The sequence below is a fragment of the Doryrhamphus excisus genome, linkage group LG2 (genome assembly GCF_037039965.1).
Source record: "Doryrhamphus excisus strain RoL-2023G ecotype Guam linkage group LG2, RoL_Dexc_Guam_v1.1, whole genome shotgun sequence".
Lineage (NCBI taxonomy): Eukaryota > Metazoa > Chordata > Actinopteri > Syngnathiformes > Syngnathidae > Doryrhamphus > Doryrhamphus excisus.
The window spans coordinates 11,509,412-11,520,824 of record NC_136358.1 but is presented as its reverse complement, the minus strand read 5'-3'; the positions used below and the strand labels follow the sequence as shown (position 1 = coordinate 11,520,824).

General features: G+C 43.8%; 1 protein-coding gene across 6 annotated transcripts; it reads left to right on the top strand.

Moving 5' to 3' along the window:
• The first annotated feature begins 225 nt into the window (after nt 1-225).
• On the top strand, nt 226-10,244 carry syt10 (synaptotagmin X). Of its 6 annotated transcripts, none has more exons than XM_058065791.2 (7): nt 226-584; nt 1,786-2,194; nt 4,298-4,859; nt 5,405-5,525; nt 6,126-6,297; nt 6,375-6,504; nt 6,847-10,244. In XM_058065791.2, exons 1-7 carry the CDS (start codon nt 377-379, stop codon nt 6,916-6,918), a joined length of 1,674 nt encoding a protein of 557 aa, XP_057921774.2. In that variant the 5' UTR covers nt 226-376; the 3' UTR covers nt 6,919-10,244. The 6 variants fall into 6 exon arrangements, with proteins under 6 accessions (XP_057921774.2, XP_057921777.2, XP_057921776.2 ...); XM_058065794.2 differs by having other exon boundaries at nt 227-569; nt 1,789-2,194; XM_058065793.2 differs by having other exon boundaries at nt 227-569.
• Nucleotides 10,245-11,413: the final 1,169 nt, after the last annotated feature.

The following is an 11,413-nucleotide window of genomic DNA, read 5'->3' as shown; positions in this document are numbered from 1 at the left end:
TCATGTTTAGCTATGGTGTTGTAGTAGCTGTTATACTGCAGCCCATTGACTGTTTTATCCCCATGACAGCCTACAATGTAAGGGAAGTCCTTCTCAGTGAATTGATCATATTTGCAAGCCTCATCTGTTCTGCAGATGCAGTGGACCCCGCAGGCGGGGGTTCTTACAGGTGGTCAGTCCCCACTCGGGAGGGAGGGGGCTGGGGGTGACCGCACTCTCTCCCAAGTAGTCGAGCAACAGGTCCGACTCGCTCGCTCATTCTCCACTCGAACGCGCGCCGTAGCTGCACGCAGCCGCTCGCCCTTCCCGCTGCCGCCGCTTCGCCCATGGACGCCGACGCGGCCGCGCACCAGGCTGCCCTGTGAACGGCGGCCAGATGAACCCCCGCCCTCCCGGCTCCTCCTCCTCCGGCGCGCAATGGCTTAACCGGAGAGACATGAGCGTCCGGAGCGGGGACAGCGTCACCTTGTGCCATAGGGCCCTGCAAATTGTCACGGACCTTTGTCTGACCGGACATGTGGACCGGGAGAAATGCTCGGATATATTCCCCCTGGAGAGCAGCATACCAGGTAAAGGACACGCAGGTAAATGGAATAAAGTCATTCCTCTCTTACCGTGCATGTACTGTTAAGTTCAAGTACTAAAACTTATTCCAAGTTTTGCAACTCCGCCCATATAAAGCAGAATAGTTATCAAATTATTATTGATACACAACGCCAGACACAAACAGGCGGCAAGACGAGACGTTACTATTTGTTTTGGACTTGTATGCCAAGCTGCATTGAGTGTGTGCATGTGGTTGTAGACAGCCACAATGTATCCCAGGGAAGCAATTATGTATGCACTGTAAAGACAAAGCAGGCTGGTGATATCAATAAAGGAGTCAGTGTTTTTAAATGAAAACCTCATGGAAATTGAACACAGACATTTTTGGCTCATGATGACTTCCCCGATGCGGTTAAGCCTGAATACCGCTCAAGGTTTATAGTGTCAATATTTTATCTCCTATTTTAGTTCTTTCCTTTCACACAGGAAGTGGGAAAATATGGAAATGACAAAGTCAACAATTATCAGTGTCAATAAATAAAAGTTTTAATGCGAATGAATGATTAGTAAGCTCTGCTTCTTCCTACTCCTTTCAGACATGTAGAATAGGGCAAATGAAATGCTAACCACGTAAAGAGCCAAACAAAGTATAATGAAACCACCTGGAAGGGAATGTACCAAATCCCCGAGTTATAAGAAGTGATAACGTTTGGACCAATGAGCTCCGAGGACTTGGTATATTCAATTTCTGGATTAATGTTAGTGGCTGAGAAGCGCAAAACAAATGACAATCAAATCACCTGGAATGGGATTGTACCCCTCATTAAAATATTTGATGGAGTCCTGTAGTACATCTGTTCCTTCCGTCTGGTAAGTACCATTTAACAACTCCAACAAAACCGAAGTCTCAGGTACCGATATTTACCGGAAAAGGAATGTACCAGCTCCTCGGGGCTGATTGGTCCAAAGGTGATCACTTCCTAGATCTTCCTAGTTTTGGTACAGTCCTCTTCAGGGTGGTGTAATTGTGATTAGTTTTGATTTGGTGATTGTCGTGTCCGAAAGAAATAAACACACCACACTTCCAACGTATCGCTTGGTTCCAAGAGAGGCTGCATGTGGACCAAAAAGGGACTTCAGGGTTTTCTGTGGCTTTCATGATCATCTTTCTGACTCATGCTGGCATGTCTTCTCCTTCTCCCTTTGCATGTTTGTCTGTCTTCTCTGCGGGGTGTCCAGTAGACATCTCTATCAGTCTGCTGGCAGTGGTGGTGGGTTTCTGTGGCCTTGCCCTGTTGGCAGTGTCTCTCTTTGTCTTTTGGAAGCTGTGCTGGCCCATCTGGAGGAGCAAAGCTCTGACAGCCCATGGCGGGAATGTTGCCCTCCATGTGGCCTTTCCTGAGGCACCTGCACCCAGCTCGCCCTCGGTGCCGGAGTGGAAAGCGGCGGCGGTTGCGGAGGAGAAAAAGAAGCACCCGCCGGAGGTCAAGATGAATGGGAGGAGCTCGGTCAAGGTCCTGGAGGCGGCCATGAAGATCAGCCAGACGTCACCGGATATCCCGGCCGAGGTGCAAACCACCCTGAGGGAGAAGCTGAGTCAGCAGGCCAAAGTTCAGAGGCAGACCACCGAGCCCACCTCATCCTCCAGGTAGCCCCACAGTCACACGCTCACTTTCAGCCCGCAGTAGCCTTTTGGAGGCAGCACAGAGCCTGTCCAAGCAGGTCACGGTGACATGTGGCCAGTGTCTGCAGGCCAGTTTTGCTGGTGTCACGCACAGTGTCACACTGACCTTCACTTCCTCTTGTGGGAATTGTTTATCTTTTTACTGACAACACAAAAAGCCTCCACCCGAGCTCATCGGTTGGATTTGTGTCACGCAGGCTGCAACCCTACAATCAGCTGTGCGCGTGAACCCAGCTGTCATGGCAACGCCTGGAAGCAACCCCAGTGATTAAACAATCACCTTTCACTTTCCCCTTGGTTTTACAAGATGGCAAAGGTCCATAATTAGCATTGCTGCAAGCACCCGGAGATGTGATGCAGGCAGGTTTGAGTGGACTCCGACACCACACTCGTTGCTTCCCATCGCTAATTAAATCACACGACGCTCCTGGTGATTTATACTCCTGTCATTGACGCAGGAAGGGAAAATTTATTTTTAATTGTTTGTAAAATGGATAAAAATGTTTGTGAAATGGAAAAAATTGTTTGTGAAAAGCATGAAAATGTGTTTTTCTTTGGAAAACAAAGAAATTTGCTATTGATCCCAAACTTTTGAGTGGTAGTGTATATGCAGTGGAAGTTTGCTTAGTGTCATTAATTCATTCAAAAATGTCAGATTCTAACCGAAAAGGACGTTAATTGAATACATTTCTCCCATAAGAAATAATGGGAATCCAGCTAATCCTTTCCGGTGTATTAACAACACCACAATGCATATTGTACGCTAACCAGAGGCGACACGTAAACTGAGGCAAAAATTAATTTTCAAGGTTAATGTTGACATGTACATGACTGTACATACATTTTAAAATTTTGTGTGATACCTATTTAAAAACGAACATTCCATTATGTTAATTTATTTTCTGGACTATAAGTTGCACATGGCCAAAAATGCATAATTATGTAGAAAAAAAAACATACATAAGTCGCACTGGAGTATAAGTTGCATTTTTTGCGGGTAATTTATTTTACAAACTACTTGACCAAAACAGACATTACATCCTCTTGGAAGGCAAGTTCTAACAATAAAAGAATAGAGAACAGGCTGAATAGGTGTAAGATATGCGAACACAATGGTTATTTCAGCTACACAAAAAATAAACATGAACAGAAAAGGTGTCCAGTGTTTATGTAACATGAACACTTTTTTCATTTATAAGTCGCTCTGGAGTATAAGTCGCAGGAACAGCCACCTATGAAAAAAAGTGTGACTTATAGTCCTGAAAATACGGTATATCATGTTACATTATGCCTTTAGCTGTATTTTTTCTGTTTGCTTTCTGTATTATTTTATTTCTACAATGTGCCATGGGCCAATAACAAACAAGCGTTGAGCGCATGACCTGCTGGTTAGCTGTCTTCATCGTGAGTGAATGATGGTAATTAAAGAGAGAAGTGCAGTGTTGTCGCAGTCAGTTGATACCGAAATCAGAAGAGAAGGCATTCACAGAATTGGGCTGTACACCCTGTGGACGAGACTTATACAAACCAGAAATAACGTCCTACAAACGGATCAATCACAGCCGTGACAGCCAGATCGTGTTTGGGGACGTACAATTTACGCAAGGGTCAAAGTGCATACACATTGGCAGGTTTGTATTTTACACTTGAATCCCATTTTTCGACTATACATAGTGCATAGTGCCGCATTTGCACGGCGTACTTGTAGCATGTAGAAAAGCATGATATAGACATTTGCTGATTCATTTTCAGCCAAATCAGGTGATAAACGAGGCTGATTGTGTTGGCATTCGAAAGGAGGCCAGTTGCTTAGTGACAAGACGGGTGGACTCAACCTCTAAAGAGATCAACCTCAGTCTGAGATTTGGGGAAGCATAAATCTGATTGTCAAAGCTATTTCTGCTCGGACAGTAAAGCTGTCATTTGGAACAGAGGATTTTAAATAACTTAAATAACAACATAATTATCATAAAGGAGGACTGGAGGCTGCCATTGTAGAGACAAACACTGTCTCGAGGACGACCTCATCAGCCACATATAAAACTGACCAAATGCGCTCTTCAACAGGCATAATTCATTCCGGCGACACCTTCCTCGTCAGATGAACGTGACCAGCTTTGACTTCAGTATGGACGCAGTGCCTTTTCGGCAGTCCTCCACGGCAAGCATAGGGAGAATCAAACCAGAACTCTACAAGCAGAAGTCAGTGGACTCGGAGGGCGAGCCCAAAGAGCCAGTGGAGACGTGCGGCAAGCTCAGCTTCTCGCTGCGTTACGACTATGAGGAGCAGGCACTGGTGGTGCGGATCCTCAAGGCCTTGGATCTGCCCGCCAAAGACTTCACGGGGACTTCTGACCCTTACGTGAAGATCTACCTACTGCCCGAGAGGAAGAAGAAATTCCAGACGCGAGTCCACCGCAAGAACCTCAACCCCATGTTTGACGAGACCTTCTGCTTCCCTGTGGTGTACGACGAGCTCTGCAACCGCAAGTTGCACCTGAGCGTCTACGACTTTGACCGTTTCACCAGTCACGACATGATAGGCGAGGTGGTGGTGGACAACCTCTTTGAGCTCTCTGACCTTTCCCGAGAGGCGGTGGTGTGGAAGGACATTCATGCAGCAACCACGGTGAGTTGGCGTTCCCCCTGGCGAGTAAATAGAGCCTTTATATTTTTTGCCAACACACTTAATTGATTCTGAGAGGCGGACATCATCCCAAAGTGGCAATCGAAGCGTATTGCATAAGTCCAATAACACCCACGTTAAATTTCGGCAAATTCCTGCAGACTCATAAACCAGGCCTACACTATCTGAATAAATTATTGACGCTTCCATGCGCGCAAACGATACATCCGAAGGTCTTATCGAGAATACTTGAGGCAGACATGTGACGCAAGTTCACCCAAAGATTGGAATGCCTGCTACATCTCAAGGTCTCGTCTGCTGGGTCTTCTCAGCAGAGTTCAGGAGCTACAGGTCCTACAGCTCTCCGGACACGTCCTGATACATTTTCATCTTTTTCATTTAGCTCAAAGTGTGAACACACAGGCCATGTAGAACCGGTAGCTGGATGACATAACATCTTTCACAGGTTATGTAACACTGACTATAACTCCAACCTGCTGCAAATGACACAAAGTCACCATGCTGTTGTCCTTTCTGCACATCCACAGGAGACCGTCGACCTGGGGGAGATCATGTACTCGCTGTGCTACCTTCCCACAGCAGGGAGGATGACGCTGACCGTCATCAAATGCAGAAACCTCAAAGCCATGGACATCACTGGTTCTTCAGGTAAGCTGGCGACGTACGAGGTGCAGATCACATCAAAAAGCCTACACTGCCACTCAAACCTTTGGGATCACATGTCTAACAACAACTGTCAGTCTTCTGCATCAATCTCCTGGTATGGCTGCTAATCCAAGTTCATCATTTTATAAGGCTAATAGATTATTAGAAAACCCATCTAAAAATCTAAACTAAAACTAAGATCTCTTACCATGCTGTTAACTACTCCTTCCAGAGAGCAGCACAAACTGGGTCTAACAAGGACAGAAAAACGATGCACTACCGTGCAAGAAGACAAATATCTGAGAGTGTGTAGTTTAAGACAAAGATGCCTCACAGGTCGTCACCTGGCAGCTGCACTAAATAGTACCCGTCAAAAACCAGTGTCAGCATCAACAGTGAAGCAGCGACTTCAGGATACTGGACTTCATGGCAGGACTGCCAAGAAAAAGCCATATGTCAGACTGGACAAAAACATTTCCAAGTGAGCCCAAACTTTTGAGCGCAATACGGTACATAAGACCCAACTCCGAGACCGTTTGAGCAAATTCTGAGCGGCAAAGGGTGGACAAAAAGTGATGGGAAAGTCTTCATTTTGTCTTCCAGATCCGTACGTCAAGGTTCACCTAATCTGCGATGGACGCAGACTGAAGAAACGGAAAACCACCACCAAGAAGAGCACCCTCAACCCGGTGTACAACGAGGCCATCATCTTTGACATTCCCCCAGAAAACGTGGAACAAGTCAGCCTCTCCATCATGGTGATGGACTACGATCGGTGAGCGCATACCACCCCAGTGTGTTAACCCTACCACATGCCTCAGTGTTTGCTGATTAAATGTATGCCACTAACAGGGTCGGACACAATGAAGTGATCGGCGTTTGTCGTGCCGGGCCAGACGCCGAAGGTCTAGGACGAGATCACTGGAATGAAATGTTGGCTTATCCACGGAAGCCCATCACGCACTGGCACACCCTGGGAGAGGTAACACCGAGCTTTCTAGAAGTTATAGCTTGACTCTATGGAGATACCAATGCAGTATTTTCAGTGAAAGACCAGGATTAGACTATACAAAAACTTCCATAGCCTTTGCATTTGGGAGTAATGGAATGCAAAGAGATAGCTCTTTTACATTACAATGAAGGGGGAAAATAGAGCAACTAATCTCACCCGCGACAGGAAATGGTTTTGGGCTACCAAGCTCTTTGGCTTGTTAGATTTAGTTCCTGTATACTTCCTGTTCAACTTTATACAGCAGCAGCCTGATTAGGTAACAAGCTAATATTGTCAATTATTGTCCCTATTTGTTGTTTTTGTGTCTGTCAGTGGCCCGGCAGGGGGGCAAGCTTTGAGAGTCAAGGCTCGTGTCCGTCACCCAAAGCTCCACAGACGCCCTAACGGTGACAACGATAAGGTTCAGCGTGGCGCCCACAAGTTGTTTGACGCTGAAAAGTAATTCTTTGTCAATGCATTTCTGTCAACTATGGCTAAAACAAAAGCAGCCATGTACTTCAAAGATTACATTCCGTGAAAAAATTGCAGTGAGTCAGTCGAGAACTGAGAACTCTGTTTACATTCAAATGGCACAAGGTGCAAGGGCTACAAGGCTCAGTGCCATCAAAGCATTTAGTAGGTTAAAAAAAACAACAGTGAGGCACAAGGGTCCATATCTCAGACCATCCCTCAGTCAGAATCAGTCCTGACTATCTGATGTGGAGAATGTAGCAGTAACATGTAGCAAACACATGTCAAGATAGTACACAGTCCTATGTGTGTTTGTTTACGTCTCTTTTCCAGGGCATGAAGGGAGTAGTGAAAGTGACAACAATAACTAATTTACTCACTTGGTGGAAGTGTAGTTACTCTGCAAATGTCCACATGGTGAAACTAACAAAGTGAAGTGATGCTTTTGTGGTTTGGTTCCACATTCTGCTGTACAAATTGGTTGTAAAAACAGTAAACTATGGATTAATGTATGAATGCGTCTGTGATTCAGGAAACTTTTACTCAACACTCGCGATGTCAAATGCACAGTGGAACCTCGGTTGGCGTAGCGTATGCCCCGGTCGAAAATTTATGCCAATATATTGTCGTGTTATTAATACACCGCCTGAATCCAACAGGAAGTCAGCTCTGTTGCCATTTATGATGTTATCAGCGGTTGACTCTGTATTTCTTTGCAACTAACACAAGTCTCAAGGATACTAAAGGGGACCTGTTATGCTCATTTTTGGCCCTATGTATTGAGTTGTCGACTCCTATAGAGCAGACACACATAATTAACTGCACAGAAAGCTTTCTAGCTCTTCCAGAATCTGCACCTATTCCAGCTGTATTTCCTTGGATTTTCCAAAACGGTCTGATTTAATTTATTCCACCCACGGTGAACCTCCGGGCATGCCCACTCGGCTGGGATTGGTCACACCCCCTAGCACTATGGGGTACTTCAGGACTACTGCCAAACCCCACTTTCTAGTTTTGTCAGCTCTGATGTCCTTAAAGTGGCTAAGGCGTCATTGGTAACTCATGAGCTACCGTTTGGAAACACCTGACTGTTTATGTTTATGAACTCAAAGAGTGGTGACATACGGTGACATACATACGAAGTGTAGACAATCTTGGCACAACATTGGGAGTGGAAATGGTACAAATGGACTACCCATGTTCCAGATATCGGTGAGTTTGTAATTTGCATGCATGCAGGTAAGACGCTCTCTGTATGCACAGTTTATAATGCTACACAAACAACCGCCCACCTATGTGTTTTGCTGTGAGTTACTTCTTGAATTCAATAGTTTCTTGCTTTCGTCATCAAAACCAACTCACAAATTTGTTTGGCTCCTTTTGGGGTTATTTTGCTGCCGTGATCAGAAAAAAATCAGAGACTTGAGGTAAAAAGCACTACAGGAAGTCGGGAAATAACTCATGGCAAAACAAGAAGATGGTGTCCGTGTTGCTGTCGCTGCCACATCGTGTTTTTGTCTACAATCACGTCTCCAACAAAGATAACAGTAACCTTAGCGTTAATTACACTAAAAAAGTAAAAGTTAACACATTATTTTTGAGAGCCCTCATTTATTTCTGACTTTCATTCTTTGTTTATATATCATTTGTGTACATATTTTTGTTTTTTTGGAATGGATTAATTGGCCTTACGTTATTTTTTATCTTTAGGTTAGTGTTTAACGATGCTAACCAAGGTTCCACTGTAAAGAAAATTGCAAAAACACTAAAACGTAATCTGGGTGCTATGCTAACCCCAGCATACCCAAAGAACGTTTTTCTATGACAAAAAAAACAAAAAACTGTGTTGGATCAAACTTGCACGTCATATTTTGCAAATAACGTTACGGTTACACTTTAAAGCTACCACAGCTTACTTGGTTGTACAAAATATCAGTTTTAAAAATAAGGCAGGGGTGTCCAAATATTTTCATGTATTTTTTATCTAGCAAAACAAAACCTTTACAGCATGTATAGTTGCGCCTCGTTTATTATGGTTCATTGGTTCCAGACTCAACGACTTTTCTGTGAAGTAGGATTCAATATTAGTAAGCAGAATATCATCGTAGTTAGAGTATAGAAAAACTGTTTATGACTTTCCAAATATGGGTTTTAACATTATTAAAGCCCTGTAGACCCCGTAGGCCGTGGCGTGTCTGAGTCAGCCATGACGTGTCCGTCTCGGCGATGGCGTGTCCATCTCGGCTGTGGTGTGTCTGAGTCGGCCATGTCGTGTCCGGTGTGTCTGTCTCGTTCTTCTCTTTATATTTTGCCTCTTTGCAAGGCACAAAGGCGCTCATCCAAGGTTGGGCCTCCTACCCTGAATTTCTAATCTCTAAGGCAGAGCCCGGCTCATTTCAGCCGCTTGTCCTTTTGGTCACTACCCAAAGCTCATGACCATCTCTTTCCACAATTTTTCCCATTTTTATTGGGTTTTTTGGTTGAATTTTATTTCTACAATGTGGTGCGGTCCAATAAACGCAAGCTGCAGGCAGCAAATGGCCCCTGGCCCCACTTTGGACACCCCTGGCCTAAGGTGTCATTTTCAGAAATCATCCCAGTTGTGTCAAATCACAAACTAGCAACATTTAGTCCAGCAAAACTGTCGACGCATCTCACGAATACTGTCAAAAATGTGAATAGCCAATGTACAAAAAAACGGTTTAACACCATTTAAACACTGACGTACTTTACACGAGTGAGCTAAAAGATGCTATACAAAGTTAAAGTGTTGCAGACGTGTGTAGACTTTTCCACAAAGCCATATGAGTGTCCAATGCTTCACCAACAACTGAGTGTTTTCAAGGTAATAAGAAGCCAATGTGGCAAATCTAAAAAAAAGGCTATGTACTGTTATTCTATTGGCACAAGCACACTGTACAATTATGCTTTATGCACAGCCCTTCACGTTGAAAAAAAATATACCATTTGTAGCATGGCTCATACGTAGGGAACATGATGAAAAATATGTTGGTGTTTACACTTGTACATAATGAAAAGAGATACATGACGGTGTTGTAAGTCATGAAAATAAGACACATCACAATGTATTTCTATAGTTTGGTGACATTTATACGCGTTACGTAATGGTTGTTGGCGTCATGTTTTGTTTGCTTACTCCTGTCATGATTTGTACAGTTTGTGATAACTTTTGTAATTATTCCAAGTCAACATTTCCAATGTACATTATTGTATTATATCAAAATAAATGAAGCGTTATATCATGATTACATCCTTTTTGTCTTTGTAGGTTGTGGCTAACCCAACACTAGTTTTTCCCTCTTTCTGAATGACTTTCCATGTTCCATGACTTTTTATCCATGGAAAGGAATATTCCAATCTCTTGTCTACATGCACCACTATAATCAAACAGAATAGTCAATGGGGCATGCGCAGTAAAACGTAAACATCAACATCACGTGATACCGGCTTCCCCGAGTCTTTCTTTCACTTGTTGGAATAACTCCGTTTTGCCAGTTTTTCTTTCGTTTCAGTCTTGAAATTTAGTTTGGATCAAAAACTAAGTTTCTGCCGCAGTCCAGTGCCGATTGCTCGCCTCCATTTTTAAAACTGAAGAACGTCTCAAGCTGCGTGTTATGTCATATCTGAGCATGCGCTGAAAGAACTTAAACAGGAAAAGATCAAATTCAATCTTGCTAATATTTTATAATTAAACTTGGGACATGTTTTATATAGATATATATTTTCTTTTTGAATAAAACTGGACTTGGGAATAAAGCACAGAAGGGTTTAGATTCTGTTCCACAGATGGCGGTAATGCACACAAAAGCTGCTTGCCAACCGCCAATAAACAACAGAAGAAGAAAAACACCACAAAGAAGAATGCACCCTGACAACTTTCCATTTGAGCGTGTACAAGATACCTCAATCAGATTGGGGAAAGGAATATTCCACCCCAGTGAATCCGATGATATGTTCATTCGGATTGGCACTTTTCTTTCGAAATGAGGTGTATACAAGGGTTACATTCTTTCCGTTTGAACAAATAAACCGAATGCAATTGGAATATTTGGGTCCAGGTATATGTGGCTAATAAGTTCTCATTATTTTTCTTTCAACCATTAGTAGATCCTAGTTCTCTTAAAGGGACGCCGCCATCAAACGTTTTCCAACAGTGGCTCGTGTCGGGCATCACGCGGGGATTTCAGAAGTGGTTTTCAGAAAAAAGCAGAGAGCATGCGTCTGTTTGATGGGCCAACAGGGCCAGAATATTTTGATCTCGACTTTCTTTTGATCCACAGCATGGAAAATAGAAGACCAAAAGGCGGTTTCCCTGGTGATGAGCACTTCCTTCCATCATGTCGCTGCAGGACCAAAAACCCATACTTAGATGCCGGACTTGCCTAAATGCTCTGCATGGTGATACATG